Source organism: Phoenix dactylifera, chromosome 14 (genome assembly GCF_009389715.1).
Source record: "Phoenix dactylifera cultivar Barhee BC4 chromosome 14, palm_55x_up_171113_PBpolish2nd_filt_p, whole genome shotgun sequence".
In the NCBI taxonomy this organism is placed as follows: domain Eukaryota; kingdom Viridiplantae; phylum Streptophyta; class Magnoliopsida; order Arecales; family Arecaceae; genus Phoenix; species Phoenix dactylifera.
In genome coordinates, this window is record NC_052405.1 from 1,166,923 (window position 1) to 1,186,403 (window position 19,481).

General features: G+C 36.6%; 1 protein-coding gene across 4 annotated transcripts; it reads left to right on the forward strand.

Annotated features, from left to right (window-relative positions):
• On the forward strand, window positions 1–19,260 carry LOC103701231 (probable helicase MAGATAMA 3). 4 transcript variants are annotated; one of them, XM_039133244.1, is made up of 20 exons: window positions 1–184; window positions 293–440; window positions 557–693; window positions 1,890–2,087; window positions 3,547–3,744; window positions 3,891–3,926; window positions 4,499–4,584; window positions 4,720–4,770; window positions 6,260–6,368; window positions 6,448–6,553; window positions 9,447–9,544; window positions 9,628–9,741; window positions 9,818–9,910; window positions 11,701–11,754; window positions 17,515–17,573; window positions 17,660–17,744; window positions 17,828–18,190; window positions 18,271–18,393; window positions 18,493–18,579; window positions 18,663–19,260. In XM_039133244.1, exons 1-20 carry the CDS (start codon window positions 74–76, stop codon window positions 18,873–18,875), a joined length of 2,469 nt encoding a protein of 822 aa, XP_038989172.1. In that variant the 5' UTR covers window positions 1–73; the 3' UTR covers window positions 18,876–19,260. The 4 variants fall into 4 exon arrangements, with proteins under 4 accessions (XP_038989172.1, XP_008781447.2, XP_038989173.1 ...); XM_008783225.4 differs by having other exon boundaries at window positions 296–440; XM_039133245.1 differs by lacking the exon at window positions 1–184 and having other exon boundaries at window positions 574–693.
• The last annotated feature ends 221 nt before the right edge of the window (window positions 19,261–19,481 follow it).

The following is a 19,481-nucleotide window of genomic DNA, read 5'->3' on the forward strand; positions in this document are numbered from 1 at the left end:
GCCCTGGCACCGATCCATAAACCCTCGCGCCAAAGGCTCGTCGAGTTCTATTCGGGCGGACGGAGACGAGGCAATGGCCGTGGAGAAGGCCGTCGCCGCTCCGGCTGCTTCTCTGGCAACCATCCATCGCTTCGAAAAGATCGTCCTCAGCTGGGATTATCTCCGCCTCGTTCGAGAGTCCACTGTAATTGATCTCTTATCCTCCCTCCGTTGATCCATTCCCTCTAATCCTTTTCTTTCTAGGGTTTCGATCGATCTAACCTTCTTTGGTTCTCTTGTGCGGTCCTCTTAGCAGAAGAAAGGCGCCGAGGTTGGAACCGCCGCGGGGCTGAAGTCCGTCAAGAAGACCTACAAAGACGTGGAGGAGTACATTGGAGTCTTTGAGCCGCTCCTCTTCGAGGAGGTGAAGGCCCAGATCGTCCAAGGGAGAGAAGAAGAAGGTGCGGTTAGTCTAGGTTTAGGGTTTCGAAATCTTGGGCATTGGGTTTGTTTCCTCTGGTCTTATTATTGTTATTATTTTCCCTTTCTTCCATTCCTTGGATTTCTTGGGTGACAGATTTGACGGATTGGCAGAAGGGTGCGGTCGCTTCCTGCGCTGAGACCGATGGGTTTCATAGAGTATCGTTGGCCGTTCTTGATGAGTTTCGAGAACAAGTGTCAGAAAATGATATCTTGCTCCTTTCGAAGGAAAAGGTAGAATTTACCGTATTTTTTGTTGAAATTCACAAGAAGGTTATGTGCTTCTTTCTTTCTCATTTGCAAAGTAACAGTTCGTTCATCTTCCAAGAAAAAAAGAACAAAGGAGCAATCAGAAGGAAATTGTCAGTAAATGTGAAATTTGTAAGTAGGACTACGTTTGATTGACATTAAGGACGATTATGGTGTCCATATATCTAATACTTGATAATTTCTTCAATGCATTATTTGTTAAATTTTTATTTGAGAAACGATAGCAAGGAAATGATACAAAAAGGGTCTCACCTTGGACTGTCACTCCACACCACAAATCCGGTACCTGATCTGAACCCGACGATGAATAGGTAGGTTATGGAATGAAAGTTAAACCTCACTTTGCATTGGGTTTGGGTTTGAGGTATTTTATACCCGATCAGACCTGAACCTGCATAAATTACCTGGTTTATTATATGCATGCATACATGTATTCATACAACGTACATATATACATATATAAAGTACACTGCACATGCATAAGTATATAACATTAGTTTTATTTATATATCTTCAATTGATAAAAAAAAGTAATGACCTGTTAGAACATGTTTGGATATTCATACTTGACCCTAAGTAAAGCATATCTTTTCAATTTTTGGTTCATTATTTTGATGTAATCAACCATCCAGTGCTTGCTGTTCATGATTTAATTTTTATAGCATGTATTGGATGTTTCGTTGATAAACTTCTCAAAGTATGGGTTATTTAGTTTGACTTTAAGATATAATATTTAATACTTGATGGGTACATGAACCTGACCTCCACTTGACCCGAATCTGAAATATATTTTTGTTACCTGAACCCGAACTTAGAGTCACCTTATCGTCAATGGCCCAGGTATGGAACAAAAGTTAGACCCAAGACCTCAATGGATGCAGGTTTGGGTTTGGTATAGCCTGAACCTGACCCATCCTGATAGAATCCCTACTCCCACCTTGTAAATATGTGGGGGAATAACAAAAACATAAGGAGGAAAGATAAGAGAAAAAAGTTTTTGTTATCTGTTAACTTAATGTTGGCATTTAGTCAATTAACCATTATCTCAATGTGTCAAATTTAGCTGATTTCTTTCAAAATAAAACAACCAAGTGGGTCTAGCTATCAACTAGATGATCAGTTTACATATTAATATCTTGAGGATGTGTTGCATATTGCAGTTTCAGGAGGGAATGACTCCAAGTACATATGCTTTTGCCTTGGTGGAACAACGTGGTGGCAGAGAGACCCTTACACTTCGAACTTTTCTTGCTGGGGAGGTCAAGCATCTGGATAAAGCTGAACCTGAGCACAGTCAAAGGCTGTTGAGGATGCTTTCTGTTTTTAAAACAACAGAGAGCTTCTTGTGGATTCTAAAAGTGAGTTGAATTGGCATCTGATTTGCGAGATCTTTTGCATACATTTTAGTTAGCTTACTCGACATCATTCTGGAATATAGCATGTTGTCTTGTTGTGCTAATTTCCTTGAAGGTTTTTGGATTGGTTTATTAAAACATGTTCAATTTTCTATAGAGATTTTCATGATTGCTAGACTTATTTCGGTTGTTGTTTTACCAGTTCCATTATTGGAACTTGTTTCCTTTTTTTTTATTGGAGCTAACCTTCTGATTTTGTTTTCTCCACCCAATCTGATTCTTTTCTAAACTTGAATTCTGTATGCTTTAAAATCATTATCCTCCGGTGACTTTTGTCCGGTCATGGGTGACCAATCTAAAAATTTCATGGTAAAATTTGTTTTGGCAGACTTTAAGTTGTACCACAATTGAGGTATTGTTGACCCAGAGTGGAGGTCCCATCATAGCATTTAATTTAGATAACCTTGTTCTACAGTATATTTTTGCTGTATAAATCTTTTTTTCTTACAAATTGATAGCATTATTGGGTAAACTTTAGCTTAGTAGAATAATAAATAGGCAACAAACTGCTTTTCAATCCTCTTCTCCTCCAATTGCTACTTGCATACATTTTATATGAATCTTAATATGTTACATGCCATCTTCTTTACTTTTGGATTTGTCATATTTTTTTATCAATTCCAAGGTTATATTTTATTCCTCTTTTTATTGGTGATGTGATATTTTCAGCTCCATTTAAATATGTGACATGTTAAATTTAATGCTCTCCCTTTTATCTTTATGTTAGCTGTTTTTATATAATGCTGCATGTATTGCGACTCGTAATTGTATAATAATTTGTAGTTGGAAATGAATATTTGGAACTCAGATTAAATTTAATTGGTGCTGAAATATAATGTCAGGTTGTTGTGAACTAGTTCTTGACTAGATGTAAGTTCAAGAATTTTCAGTGATTAAGAATATAGAAATCTTACTATAGGATATCTATATTCATGGACTGGATCTAATTTCATAGATATCTAGTATAATATTGCAAACTCCTTTGTGCCGTTTGTCTGTGCGCTAATCAGGATATATATAATCTTTTGCCATTGCTATGTGCCAATTAGTGGGAATTCTGAAGAAAAATATCTATGAAATGAGAACAATCAGAATTAAATATTTTTATTTCATAAATTACATAAGGTGGTTCTTGTAGATGGTAAACAACTTTCACCGATTGTCACTCCTGTAATTGGGGAAGGGTGAGGGGACACTTATGGACTGTTGGTAGTACTATTTTGCAATCTGGCTTGATTATCCAAGTACTATCACATGTGCTAACCATAGTTATTTCAGGATTCTTGTGAAAAGCTATTTAAGTGTAACTACTAGTCATTTAAAAGGAATTTTGCACAATGATAGAATAATGTTAATTACTTGGTCTTTAAACATAATCTTTATGACAAATTGACCTTGTCAGATTTGCAGTTTGTCTACTATCATGCGTGAATATGTGGGACTGCATTCTGTTGCTTCTCTTCCTTTCAAGGATTTGATATTGTCAGCTGCCGAAAAGTCAGATCAGGGTAATCTTGGAGATCGGGCCTGGAATGTTCCTCAACCACTCATGGATTACCTCCAAAGCAACCTAAATGATTCACAATTAGATGCTGTACAAGTGAGTCTTTTCTGTAAGATCATCATATCTAGCAACATATGAGACTAAATAAATTTTCTATTCACATGGCATGAGTGGTCTACATCTCCTCCTTTTCCATTGAAGCACATTTGCTTCCGATAAAATAACTTTGATCTCTGTTGCAGGCAGGTCTTTCACGTAGAACCTTTGTTCTAATACAGGTAATCTTGTTGCTTTTACATGTCATTTATGGAAAGTGTGGTTTTGTTGAATTAATCAGTTTTATTTTATATTTGTTCATTTATGGACAATTCTTGCATGCCTATGTACATAGTTAATGAGATTTTGTAATACTTGCCGAATTAATTTAACTTATTGGACTGGCATTTCTGATACAGTCAACTAAGATGTAATTAAGTTCGATAAAGAGATGGAAGGGACTATTTGGATGCTTTGTGATACTTTTGAGTTTCTTGAAATTGGTTGATGTGTTAACATGCCTTCAATATATCAAGGTGCCTTTTAATAACAATAATAGTAACACATTTCAAAACAATTAGATTGTCAGGTCGTAAGTCACTGGATGTTCTAAAATGTGAGTCATATGTGGCTGAATCAAACTCAGAGAATGAATATTGTAGATCATTACTAAGATCCTGTGCTAGTTGAATTTTTAGACATAATCAACCCATCAAACTTTTATTAAATTTCCATGAAAGCTTTTGTCAGTTTTATTTTGTTTGCCACATAGATAAATTACCCATCGAGATCCTAACAACACATTCTCTTCTAGGGTCCCCCAGGAACAGGAAAGACACAAACCATACTAGGACTCCTCAGTGCTGTTCTTCATTCAGCTCCTGGAAGAGTGCAATCCAAGTAATTATGCTTTTTATTCTTCTTTCAATGATTTGTTGTTGAAAGTGTATAAAAGAAAATCTTATAAGGTAGAAAACAGGATACAGACTATTTTAATTGCTTTGTGGATAATGATATGCATATCTTTTCATGCAGGGGAGGAATTTCTGCACCAAAACGTGGGCCAGAGCTGCAAATCCAGGACAAGTATGTAGCAAGTATTTTCGGCTTTTTGTTTATGTTAAAATTTGATAGGTGCATACTCTCAAGGATCATGATATTTTTCTGGGGTAAATAGATGCAGAATTTTCATAGAAATTCATGCTGCCTTGGCTAATACTCATCTTTTAATTAAATCATGTTTCCTCCTCCTCCTCTATTTTGTAGAAATTCATGCTACTTTGATTAATTCTTTTCTTTCAAATTCATTATTTTTTTCAGTGGTTATATCTTCAAAGTAATGCAATTAAATCATATTTTCTTCTTCTTTTGGAAGATTCGTGGTTTTAAGGAATCATGAAAGGTCATATGGCTGCCAGTGATCTATTTTGGACACATAGTATCAACAAATGTGATGGTTGCGTTGGCTTATTGAGCTTTGCCATATGTTTATCAACAGTATAAGTTGTCATTTGAATCATATGGTTATACAAACAAACTGTTATTGTCTTTTACCGCTTTCTGCTTTATGTTGCTTTTTCTTGCAATGTATCTTTGATAGATACAATATAACATAATTTAAACTCCGTAAGGTTCATGTTAAAGGGATGTGATAAAAGTCAGCTAATATGATTTGGCAACAAGAACGATTGACAAGTTTTTTTCCCTCTTAGTCACCATGGGATATTCTCAGTCCCAACTGTCGGGATGCAGGGGGGGTTCATTCCATGGAAACTGGGACGACCTTATCCCACGGTATTTACAACCTTGACCCAATAAAAGGTACACAACTATTTGTCAAATTGCATAAAGTATTTAAATTATTTGAAATTGCAGTTCGAGGTTTTTGTGACCAATTATAATGGATTATGGTTTGCTGTGCCGGTACCGGGCACCGGACCGGTTGCCTGGCGTCATGGGTCGGTACGGGTCCGCGTCGTACTATGCCGGGCCTGTACTGACACAATAGAGTAGGTGAGGGAGAGGGCAAACAGGAGAGAGAAAGAGAGAGAAGGGGGTAGAGGGAGGAAGGGCCGGCGGAGGGCAGGAGGCGGAGGCCGCGGTCGGATCTCCTGTTTCGTTTGTCGACTTCACTTAAAAATCGCAAAATTTTTTAGCTATCGGACCTCTGTTTCGAACGAAATAGGGGACCCTGCTGCGGCCTCCTCCTCCTGCCCAGGTGCCAGTCTCCATCGGCCCTCCGCCGGTCTCCCTCTCCCTCCCTCCCCGTTCGTACTCTTTTTTCCTCTTTTCTTCTCATTCTCTTTCTCCGGCAATGGGTTTCGTTTCCGTTGTCGGAACCGTTCCGGTCTGCCACCAGGATAGCTCGGTACGATCGGAACCTCCCGATTCGGGATGGAATCGCTGACCTTGTAATGGATAGTGTCTTGCTTCCTTCTGTTAACTACTTTAATGCAGTGATATGCATGTGTTAAGCTTAAGTCCCCCATATGGCGACTAACTTTTTGTCTATTTTGTTTATTTGTTATTTCTCTCATTGCATGTTATATCAATGTTCTATTTTTTGGATTGGCAGGTACTGTCACTGGATTAAGGCATCTCCTTGGTTAAGTGGTGCAAATCCAAGAGATTTAATTATGCCTATTGATGGTGATGATGGTTTTTTTCCTACTGGAAATGAATTGGTAATCTTTTGAAATCTGTGTTTTTGGCTGCAATGGTTGTATGATACCTGACATGTTACACTCTTGATTTCTTGCGTAGAAACCTGAGATTGTCAACTCTAATCGCAAATATCGAGTCCATGTGTTGGTTTGTGCTCCTTCCAATTCTGCACTTGATGAGATAGTATTGCGTGTCCTGCGCACAGGTTGGAAGTTTCCCATTCAGACACATGCTTCTTTTTTGTTTTATCTTATCATAATCGTCACATTAAGTAAATTCCATCATTCTCATGTTTACTTTTTGTACTCTATGCAAGAGAAAATCATGATCCTTTATTTGTAATTCTTTCTTTTAACTACAAATTTAGAAGCAGGCATTTAACTTGCAGCGCTGGACCTGTTATCCAGTTGATATTGGTTACTATCCTCCCACTCTCTTTTCCCCCAGCCTCGTACTTCTAATGGAAACTTATGTTCCTTCAACTGCTGTCTTTTCCTGCATCTCAGCCTCCTTTCCTGCTCTTGCTTCCAGCCTTGTATTTAAGGTTACGCAGTCATTTTGCTTCCTTGGATTCTTGGGTTTGGGTACTGATGGCATCATCATATCTTTATTCCTGCAAATGTATGGATAGTTCTAAATTGGCTTTTTAATGTGGTTTTGACCTAGTAAAGGTGCAGAGGAAGATATTGATCAATAAGCGTATAATGCAAAATTGGTAAGAAGTTTGAATCTCTTTAAAGTGTATGTGTTACATAATAATGAAAGGCAATGAGAAGGATCTAGAAAGATTGCAGTGATAGGGTATGTAACCCTTTTAGGTTTGACTGACTATCGACAAAAAAAGATATTGAACCCAAAAAGGCTCAGAAAAGGCTTGAGTGGTATGGTTATGGCGTAATCAAAAAAGATGCAACAGTCACTCTAGGGGACTCCTATTTTACTTCCAGTTTACAGTGCCCAATTCTAACATTGATGAGAAGTTTAAGTTATCTTTAGAAGGAGTTCTCGGTGGGTAGCTTATGATAATTATAGTTAAGGGCTTGGTTTTGGTGATGAATACTTCTACGAGAACATGCTTTAAAGCATCGTTCGCTCTACAAATGTGTACCGCCCTATACCAGGCATATTACCAACACTGTACTGGTACCGAACCGATCCCGTATCGGGCATACCAAAATTGTACCAGCATGGGGTGCAATACCGAGACGGCGAACCTTGGTTTAAAGTGTTGACCGTAAAATACAGATTTTTTTTTTTATTGGGTTGAAAGTGAAACTAAGCTTGAAATAGTTAATGAATGCCTTGTTTCAGTTGTTTCAAATGAAAGAATATTGTTTCAGGTTTCTGCTTGGGCCACATTGATATTTGAAGGGGTTTTAAGGTGCTTTGACCAATTTAAACCAAAACCGACTGAAATGTTGTGGTTTTGTCAACACTTTGGTTGATGGCTTGTCTAAAGATAGGTCTAAACTAAAATTTTATAGTTTGCCTTGAATTATTAATTATTAACATGATGACTTGGTGATGCAAGATCTTGATTTGATAAAAGAACTCCTATGTTTTGATGCAAATTTATCATGCTTCAGATATTAGGCCAATGTTGTTATTTTTGACTTTGGTATTTTGGTCTATATCTGTTTCTTCCTTTTACAATAAATATGATTACTGAGTTCTATTATGAGTTGTTTGAACAGAAATATATTTGCTTTGCTTCAAAATTAGGATTTGACTCAATTTTTTTGCATTTCTAAAAACTGCTTAAATTTTCATTTGGGTTATACTTGAGATATCTAGTTTTTTTTATGGTTTTTTGTTGTTTTGTACAATACTAGAATAACTTGGCAAGATAATCCTATTAGATTAGATGTGGTGAACCTGTTGAAGGGGTTTGTTCTAATGGAATTAATGGTCTTTCAGAAGCATGAAAGGAATTATAATTCAGTATCTTTAGGTACTATCAGTTGTTAACTTTGGTGCAAACTAGTTTGCTAAAAATATCAGAAGTTAAAATCTCTAATTATAAAGTATTAGCTGAGAGATGGTCCACTTTCTTATATTATTAACTAATTTGATCCAAGCAGAAATCTGTCACTGTTATCAATTTGTTTAGACAACCCGAAGATGAAAGCTACAGTTATAGGCAAAATTTGAATTTCCCCATGACTGTGGAGATACTTAAAACATGAAAAATTATGGACTGCCTTGTCTGGGTAATTAGTCATAGTTGCTTCCATGTTGCTCTTGGTTGAGTTTTAGTAATGTCATCATTGATTAGTTGTATTTAGTTTGGTCGATGCAATTCTTAGAAGATGGCATTGTGTGATTAGATTAAGAAAAGTTAAGAGAAGTAAGATTTGTTTGCTATTAGGGATGTGTATGGTTTGGGTCGGGTTATTTTGAAACCAAACCGGCTTAAACCGGTTTCCTAAAACCAAAACTGAAAATGAACCGAGCTATTAAAAAGACCAATTCAAACCGACCCAATAAATTCGGTTTGGTTCGGTTCGGCCCGGATTGGTTTATCTTGTTGATGTTCAATGGGTTGGGCTACATCGATTGGGCAAATTATATAAAATTTCATTTTATTAGGGTTTGATATTCAATGGGCTGAACTAAGTCTAAACATATAAAAAAATAAAAAATTTAAAAATATATGTATATATAGTATATACACATATGGGTGAGGTCGGTTTAAATATACATACTTACATATGTATATGGGTCGGGTCAAGTCAGCTGGAATGTATATACCTATATATACTTATGGATTGGGCCGGGATGAATGTATATACCTATATATACATATGGGCTGGGTCAGTTGGAATCGGTTTTCTGAAAACTTAAACCGAAACTGAACCACATTTTTTCGGTTCAAGATGTTCTCAAGCCGACACCAAATTGACTCTAAAAAAAACCCGATCTGAAACAAAGAGAATGGTTTGGGTCGGGTTTGCAGTTTGGCCGGTTTTTTGCACACTCCTATTTGCAATCATAATATTCTTTTACCACTGGATGCTTGTCTATTTGGCTCTGTGTTAAATGCTTTCAGTGCATTCTCAGTCTGTGAAAATGAAACTAATACTGGCTTTTATTTTCAGGTATATATGATGAGTACGGCCATGTATATACTCCCAAAATTGTACGGATTGGTCTTAAGCCACATCACTCTGTGCAAGCAGTATCCATGGATTACCTTGTGCGTGCTTTACATGCAGTTGAGATGCATATTTGATAATCAATGCACTTTATTGACCAATTGTGCATTTCATATATTTGCAGGTGGAACAGAAACTTGCTAGTGTGGATCGCTCATCATCCGGCGCTGGTAAACAGGGATCTGGAGGAGCTGATCGAGATAGGATTCGCACTTCAATCCTTGATGAATCAGCCATTGTATGTCGATTTTCTGTCCCAAGATTGGAATTTAGCATCATTTGCTGTTTCTCCTTATTATCATTCAAACTGGCAGGTCTTCTCTACTTTGAGTTTCAGTGGATCATCCCTTTTTAGTAAAATGAATCGTGCGTTTGATGTCGTTATAATTGATGAAGCTGCACAAGCTGTAAGTGCATTGTTCTCCTTTCACTACACTCCAATGGAGTTTTACACCATTATTAGGAGATTTCATGAGTTATTTAGTTACCTGAATATTGTTTGTCTTTATATTTCAGAAAAATTTCTGTATGGAACACAATTTGACATTAATTTTCTTTTCTATACCATTAGGTTAGGTTATTTCCTTGGTTTCTTCCTTGCTTGTTAATGTGAGACTCTTGAGAGATAAGAATTCTGGGCAAGAGGCTCATGATGTCTAAACTGGAAGCTTCATTGCTGACAGCTTAAGCTGCTAGGGAATGGATCAGCAATGCATACCAGGCCTTTACTACAACCCTGCCCCTCCACTCCCACCCTCCCTCTCACATGGAGCCTGGACCATGCAGGTGAAGGCATAAATGAATCAAGAACAACTCAAGATAATAACCATGAACGAGTCAACACAAGGAATGACTCAAGGATTGCAAACAGTCGAATTAAAGAAAAATTAACTGGGTGAATTAAAGAAAAATTCTCTTGGAGGAGATTTTAACCCATGACCTGGACCAAGTTTGATACCATATTAACTAACTTTGGACAAGCTTGAGCTATTTGGGAATGGGTCAACAATGTACATCAGGTTTTAACAGATACATCCAATATTTGTTTAGAAGAGTTTTCTCAAAAAAATAGTTGATCGGAAGAGTCAAAAAAGTCTCGAGCACTTGGTTATCTCACATGATCAATAAGATAATTCCAAGCAAACCATTAAGGATAGTTTTGGTGCAAATTCCTTGAAGTTGATCTTGCATTTCCGTCACTTGAGGGAGGGTAACAAGTTGTAAGCAAGTAGTTGTTATACTAGGTTGGAACAGGAAGTGACTAGCCAACTGAAACTCGTACATAATTTTCACATCCTGGCCATAACCATCATTAAGGCACATATCCCACCACTATGTTGCCAAAATATCTTGTCCCCATCAAGTGAATTATCATGGATGTTGTACTGATCTTAAGTATACATCTATCCATCAAGGGATTTATGTTCCATTGGTGTTTTGGTGTTAAGACAAAAGCTCACAACTCAATAGAAGAGTGTAATGTAAAAGGAAAATGATTGCTTAATGGGAGAGAAGTGCATAAAGTTGAGACAAAAGCTAGAAGATTAAAGGATGTTAAGGGATAACCAAAGAAAATGATGAAAGATGCAAGGAGAGGAAAAGTTGCTGTTGTGTAGAGATGATGATAATATATGAAGGTGCTGGAAAGGTGAATATCTCTAAAAAGTAATTTCATTAGGATGCACCAGATTGCATTGGGTCTTTTTCTTTCTACTTTAGTTTTTTGTAGGTTTGGACATAATCATTGTTTAAGATGGGAAAGGAGCAAACAAGATTTTTTTTCAAACCACTACAGATGTCTTCTCGCTGTTATCTTAGAACTTTTTTTTGATGCTCAGTTCTTTCTCTTTTTTAATGCCACATATGATGCATAGAGATGCTGATGTGTTCTTTGATTATTTTTCTTCTTGATGTTTCTATGCTCTATGTGATTTCTTTTGTTTAGGGGGAAAAAAAAGCTTGGATGGGTCAAGCTACTTCTTTCCATGCTCTTATTGCCATTTACTTGCCGTTCGCTGTTTTCTAACATGGCGTGGTTGTTTGTCAAGATTCATGCTAGCATCTAAAGTGTCTTGTGCTGATAAAAGAACATTTAATGCTCTCCATCTGTATCTCACATTTAGCTGAGACTTTCATTCAACCGGCTACAATGTTTGATGTTTCTTATGTCATTACATTTGTTTTGTTATTTTATCAGGTGGAGCCATCAACTCTTGTCCCACTGGCGCATGGATGCAGACAAGTATTTCTTGTATGTATAATGTGTAGTTTCTTTACCATCTCCAGCAGTTATTATTATTTTTTCTCTTAACATTGCAGTACTCATGTTCCAATATGGTATGTTTTGATGCATGGGCTCTCTCTCAGACCAAACGAAGAACAAAAATAAACAACTGAACTCTCATCAGCAAATTGGGTTTTGCTATATGGGATTGGTTCCTATCTAGTGCCTGGTCTTTCCAACTTCATGTGTTTTCGGATCATTCTAACTACTTCTAAGATTTATATAGCTCTCCTTTTTGTTTTTTAGTTGCTTAAACCTGCATTTCACATCCCTTCCTTTTTAGGCCACTTTGGGCTAACAATATAGGTGCCCAAGTATATCTTGGTTTTCTTCTATTGCTCCTGTATTATTGCTATTGCTTATCTTACTCCATTGTATTCATTTTTATGTCTCTTCCTCCTAAGCTCAGCATATATCTACATCCAAGAACACTTTTACCCTGCTTTAACCTTATTTAAGTATTTTCTCATAATAGGATTGAGGTGGTGAGGGTGATCTATGTTCTCATCTCTTACTCCTGGTCTTTGCTTATGTTCTCAATATAATTGCTCTAGGTCCCCTCTTAATTCCAATTTTTGGAAGCTTTTATTGGTGTAGCGTTAAGCCCATCTTGACTCCTATTAGCCAACACTATAATAACATGAACAAAGGGGTTTCCTATTAAGTATTATCTTTTAGTGACCAATAAAAGAAAAATGGTAAGGGCCTAAAAGCTTTAACCTTTGCTGAGGGTATGTACTCTAGCTTTCTTCTTTGCCCTCCAAATCCTCTCTTTATAGACAAGTTGAATGTACAGAAATGGGAATGTTAAGATGAATGTGTGGTAAAATTAGAAAGGATAAAACAAGAAATGAATATACAAGAGGAGCTATAGAAGTTGCACATGTTAAGGACAAAGTGATGGAAAATCAACTGAGATGGTACAAGAAAGATCTGTGGAGGCTCCAGTAGTTGGTTTGTTTTGAAGGTGGTAAGAAAAGGGGGGGAAGATATAATGTGACATGGATGGAGGTTGTGAGGATGGTTTTAGAGAAACTTGGAATAGCATCAAAGGTCATCCTAAGTATGAATACTTGGTGAATGAGGATCCACAAAGCTAACCTCAAATAGCTGGGGGAAAGGCTTGATGATTATGATTATGATTATCCTAAAAACTATGTAAGTGGGGGAATAACCATGTGAAAACTTCCCATTCCAAAATGCACCCTCCTGGAATGCCCTTATAATAATTAAATTAGATCTTTTCTCCTAAGATGCTTCTCAAAATACTACTATATTCTCAAAATATATCAAACTCATCAACTAAATACTTTTGCACTTTTAATACACCCCCCTTGAAATGTCCCCATGCTAACTAAAATATATTTTTCCTTCTAAATACTTCTCAAACTGATCAAGTAAAACTTTTAATCCTAGAGTAGTCCTCTTCCCAAAATGCTCGTGTTCTCAAAATACATCTAATTGAACAACTAAGTGTTTCTTTTTTTTTTGTAGATGACTGGCATAGGTACCAAATCTATCAGGACTCCTAAAATTCCAAAATCCATCAAACTATTTAATTTAATACTTCATTGAACTCCCTTTCTCTCACATATTTGTACATAACGATTTGGATGTTATATCTACTTGAACTACTGTTTAAAAATTGTTCCAGACTGGGAATCTTGCCTACCATAAACAAAGGTTTTCTTTTTTATGGATCTTTGTTTATGTTTTATTATAGGTTTTCTTGGGCGCTAAAAATAGAAGCATGTGGGTTCACCATCCCATGCCTCTAGTTGCTTGGAATGACTTTTAGACAATGCTTAAAGGCTTGTAGCATTCCTTGTGATCTCTACCAGCTACATTAGAATGGTGATATGAAATTTATTGTAGTTATTATTAGTTTATTTATAAGAGGCAATTACTGATAAACTTAAAAAAGTTAAAACCAAAAACTTATAGTAATATATTATTGTAGTAGTTGTTATTTATTGTTACCAAAATTTCTCATATGTATTATCATAATGTTTTCTTTTAATTTTACATTTTATATATTTAATTATTTTAAATTATTATTATTATTATTATTTTTGTAACTTTCAAGTTAACTCGTCTACCGATCCACTCAAAAAAGTTGGGATGGAGTCGAGTTTTCGAATTAGTGCATCTTAATGAAAAGTGTATGAAACACTGATTGCCTCTTTATTCTATCATGATCATCCAAGACTTCCTACTAGCTCCTAAATCCAAGAATAGCAATCTAATGCACATGTATCTTGCATCTATTGTACATGCCTCTCTATGGCCTAGATTCTAGAGCCAAGGGTCAAATCGGAAATAAAAACAGTAAAGCGTGGATAAAAAGGAAAGCTGTGATGGAATGTCAAGTTGATGATAAGTCTAAAATAAGGGTAAATGATTATAAATTAAGGAGAATGGATAAGGTCATAATATAAAGTATAACCCCTTTAAATGCAAGCTCAAAGTAGCATGATGGCTCCATGCACAAAGTTTCTTCTTTTTTTTTTTTGATTGCTAGCTATGGGTTCCAAATGATATTTAACAGTGTTCACTAGAACGCCCAAGGGAGGCATGAGACCATGGAATGTTCTAATCAAGGAACCCAGATCTATGAAAGGAGAGTAAGCAACTGCTATTTCTAAAAATATATGGAGAAAGTTTGAGCTAACAACTTAATTTTCTAAGATTGTTAATGGTGATTTACATCTAAAGTTTTTTTTTTAAAAAAAAATACATGCGAATTAGAGAATATGATCTCGAATTTTCTGGGTAAAACTAATTCATCAATACCATTATTGCCCAGCATGCATGATTGGATCCATGTTAAGGCCAAATGCCCTAGCTGACCAAGTATGCATCCCTGGGATTGATATTTGGTGATGGCATCCTCACTATATTTCTCAACAAAGGTGAAAAAATGAATTCATGTCAATCATATATCCACAATACCTTACTTGCAAGATGTAGCTTGATATAAAAAAATAAACTCACCTTGTTTAGAAGGTTACCTTCTACGTGCCCATCAGAAATTCCTTTGATCTTTTCTCTATTAGCTGGTCATCATCTAATGAAACATTTGACCTTGTTTCCAAAGGAAGCTTTCCATTGTCCAATTGGAAAATAGTTTAATTATAAAGCAGTAAGTATATTTTGTTCAGATAATCTAGCATAGAGAAGAGGACAGAACTTATTTGCTTATAGAATGACTTGATGCTATGGGACCATTACATCGATCAACTTGAAGATTTGTATTTTCATAAATAAACTTTTGTTTGAGAATACTTTTGCAGGATAAAGCTTGAAATTATTAAACATCCTATTGGCACATAAAAGATATATTTTTCTACACATATTTTCTCAACTATCAAAAAGATAATGCTTTCTCTTGCCTAGGTTTTGAAATTATCTAGGAGACCATCAAATCCTATAGCACGGTATTATAATAATAGCATATTGTCTATCAAAATTAGAGTTCGACAACTACTAAAAATTAATTATGCCGTAGAAAATGCAATATTGGTATAACACTGAATGATCCAGAGCTGCTCATGCGATCAAGTAGTAGCATTATTTAATAGGTAACTTCAGATAAAAATATTTTTTGAATGTTGTGTTGTGTTATGCATTCTTTGAGCAGTGATGATGGTCAGATTATACTTTGAAACTTCCATTTTTACCAAATAATTTTTTTCTAAAAAAAATGATAAATAACATATATTTTATCAAACCTGCTAGAAAAGTTCTTCTGAAGTGTTAAACTGACTGTCTAATATATTCTTGTTAAGAATGTTAAGGAACGTTAAATTGATCTCTCTCCCTACCTTTTCTTTTTTACTGTGTTAGTTATTCTTCCGCTAATCTTCACGTTCATATGCATGCGCATCCTAACTAGTAATCAATAAAAACCAGGCAAGGTTTTGTTCCTCTTTGTGTATTTTTAAGTGCTTGATATCAACCATCCTTAATGTTTAACCTCGGCACGAAACAAAATTGTTCATGAAACTTTTTTTTTGGTCATTTAACCGATCCTGAAGCTAAGTATTCAGAAGTTTGTTAGTCTATATTTTCCTTACAGAAACAAGGGTTGTCAAAACAGGTGACCCATTTATGAGCATCTTGTTTTCAGCTAAATATAATCTTACTTTTGGCACCACCGTAGTAAGTCAAAAACTGATTTGATGCTAAGGCTGAATGGTAAAAGAGTTTAAAAATTGTTTGCACTGACTATCACCCTCCCTCATAGGCAACCCCCATCACCAACAATATAAATTGATAGTTTGCGCTCCCCAACTTTACCAAAACTTCCTGCTGTCTGCTCACTGGCAACTGCTTTTATTTTAGATCCTCTACTGGTTAGTCAATCACCAACAAAGATTGATCCAAGTTCCTTCTGAAATGCTGTTGAACCCAATTCTAGCTCAGTGGAGCTAGCACATGATCAAGCTGAAACAATTTAAGCTTCAGCTTCTAGGAATCCAAATAAGTAGTTCTCGAATAGGATCCTTCCATCCCATCATGAAGACAAGCCAAGATTGAAGTTGCGCTCTACTGAATATTGAGCCAAGCTCAAGCTGGCGCTCAGTTAAGCTCAGCTTAATTGCACTCCTATGCAGTATATATTGGTGCCTCTGCCATCTGCCATTTATCTGGCATTTTCCTTGTCTATAAGAAATAAAATATCTAGTCGAGCTTATCAGAAATAAAAGCTCAGCTCAAACAAGCTCGACTGAATATCAAGCTTAGCTCAAGCTGGCCCTGTCTTGCTCAAGCTCAGCTCAGTTGCCCTCCTTGAATGTATATTGGTACCTTTGCTTTCTGCTATTTATCTAGCGTTTTCCTTGTCCATAAGAATTGTTTGAGATAAAGTATCTAGCCTAGACTCTCAAGAAATACATCAAGCATGAGTGTGGCTATCTTTTGTGCATTGGCTCTAGATGTGATGATTTGCCTTTTCTTTTCTCCCTTCCCATCATGCTTCTTAAAGATATATATATATATATATATGTTCAACACAAGTCGCACCTGAATGGCATGACATGTATTTTTTCCCTAGATGGATTAGAATTTTGATGTTAACATGTGGGTCAATTTATTATATTCTCGTCAAACAAGATTTGTATTATTCTTATATATGTGTCTCCACATGTGGGTATAATACATATATACCATATGTATTTTTTGGGGGGTGCATGTGTTTGTACATAAATGTGTACGTGCATGTGTGTGTGCACCTGCTTGCATGTATGAGCAAGCTCAGGATAGGGCAAGCATCATCCTTTCTGTTGAGCTAAAACTACTATATTATATAAGGCTTTCAATTTGGATCAATGTTTATGTAGACGAGGCCTTTGGGTGATTGAACTCATAATCTTCCAAATATTTTCATGAATGTGAATAATGATGTAAACTGGGATAAGGTATGTTGGGATTTAAGGACTTTCATGTCGCTTTCTGCACTTTCATCCTCTTTTGGTGCATCTATCATGCTTTCTTGGAAGTGCTGGGGCTCTACTATGTCTCATGTACTTGACTCCCTTTGTTGCCTGATATTTTTGTGGTCTGCTTGTTTCAAGTTTCCCCACTCTCTCATGAATAAGTGCCTTGCTACATGAATAAGTGCCTTGCTATCCTCAGCTTGCTATTTATGTTTCTGTACATGCATGAAGGTCACCTAGTGCTTCTCTTTGAAAATGTCTTGAGTGTTGCTGGTGGTTCTTTTCTTAGGTTGGTGATCCAGTCCAGTTGCCGGCAACAGTAATTTCTTCGACTGCTGAAAGATTTGGGTAATTGTTGGTTTGATGCTGGTTTCCTGCAATCAGGTTGCTTAATTTGGTCTCACTTGTACGTGCACTTTCTATGGATCTATCAGATATGGCACAAGTTTGTTCAAGAGATTTCAGAAGGCCGGCTTTCCTGTACAGATGCTCAAAATCCAGTACCGCATGCATCCAGAAGTCAGATCATTAGCCTTAAGTCTGTACTAATAATGACAGTGGCATTTTCTGTTGGAATCTCAAAGTTAAATTTTTTGACACAGATAAGCATCTTTCCTTCAAAAGAATTTTATGGCGGTTATCTGGAAGATGGAGAATCAGTTAAGAAAACACGTTCACCATGGCACATCTACCGCTGCTTTGGACCCTTTTTTTTCTTTGATATAGATGGCGTTGAATCCCAGCCATCAGGAAGTGGTTCTTGGGTAAATGAAGAGGAGGTTGAGTTCATAGCTCTCCTGTATCATAAGTTGGCAAGTAAATTCGAAGATTTGAAGTCCAGTTCTCAACTGGCAGTCATCTCCCCTTACAGACACCAAGTAAAGCTTCTGCGGGAACGTTTCAGGGCTACTTTTGGGGACCAATCTGATCAAATAGTAGATATAAATACTGTGGATGGTTTCCAGGTGATATTCATACTTTCTAGATCAATTGACCATGCACCACCAGTAACATAGCTGCTGAAACTTGCCTTTGTTGTCCACAGGGACGAGAAAAAGACATTGCCATCTTTTCATGTGTTCGAGCAAACAGTGGGAAAGGGATTGGTTTTGTTTCTGATTTTCGTCGAATGAATGTTGGCATCACTAGAGCAAGATCCTCTGTCCTGGTAAGCTTTATTTGAAAGCAAATGTTCTCTTCTTTCTGCCTTTTTGTTCATTTAATTCATAGCTGAATTCAAAAAAAATCATACTTCATATCCTTCCAGGTGGTGGGTTCTGCATCAACCTTGATGCAAGATGATCATTGGAAAAACTTAGTGAAAAGCGCTCAAGATCGAAAATGTTATTGCAAGGTGCATTTTCTTTTAAGCTATTTTTGTTTTAGAAGAAAAATCTGCTTGGCTGCTGGACTGCATTCATAAAGATTTTGTTGCAGGTTACAAAGCCCTATGGTGCATTTTTCAATGATGCCAATTTGGACGAATTGAAAGCAGAGGACCCATGGAAAAAGAAGGCTAAAATAGTAGATGAATTGCATAGTGAAATGGCAGTAATGGAAAACATGGCTGTTGATAATGTTGAAGGTAATGCAGAAGGAAATGAGGATTATGGCATGGAAGGTGATGGCGGTGGCTATGATGATGACTGAATGTCTTATTAAGAGGCTTCTCAGTCTACACTTTCGCAGGGCCTGGGCTATGTTCTTATTTACTGTGCCTTGCCTTGCAGTTGTTGAGATGATAGCCTTTCTATGCGACTTCCAAACCAGAGCTTAGATGCTGAGTTTGGTTTGTATCAAGCAGAACATTAACTACATGTTAATTCTTTGGCTAGCTTCTCACTTAAATCTGCAAAAAGCATGCATCATTTGGGTTTTGTTGTCTGCAACATATACTGTTCTTTTTCTTTTTATGCCTTTCTCAATTCTATTCCACTTTGTAAAAGATTATTGTTTACATTGATAACACTGACAAATGATATATTTTTCAACACTGATAGGGGTGGCTGTTTGATCTAAAGCCTCTATTTGATCTATGGAGCCACTCTCCGATGTCATAATGCACTTTGATTCAATCCTGTTCAATAGCAGACAGCTCGTAGAGCTCACAGGGCACTCAGCATTTTGAACCACGTCGGGTGCTAGAGTGCTTCTGTCAGCAACCTGCAAAGAACTTGCTCCTAGCCCACATGGAGCAGTAAATTAGTCGATTCTGTGCAAAGAACTTGACATGTTGAAACTAGAAATTGAAGTTCG

Excerpts from the sequence above, each read along its gene's own strand:
- LOC103701231 (XM_039133244.1), top strand. The coding sequence starts at position 74 with ATGGCCGTGGAGAAGGCCGTCGCCGCTCCGGCTGCTTCTCTGGCAACC. Across the intron at positions 2,088-3,546 it reads GCTTCTTGTGGATTCTAAAA|ATTTGCAGTTTGTCTACTAT; the intron begins GTGAGTTGAATT and ends TGACCTTGTCAG. Across the intron at positions 18,394-18,492 it reads GAGCAAGATCCTCTGTCCTG|GTGGTGGGTTCTGCATCAAC; the intron begins GTAAGCTTTATT and ends ATATCCTTCCAG.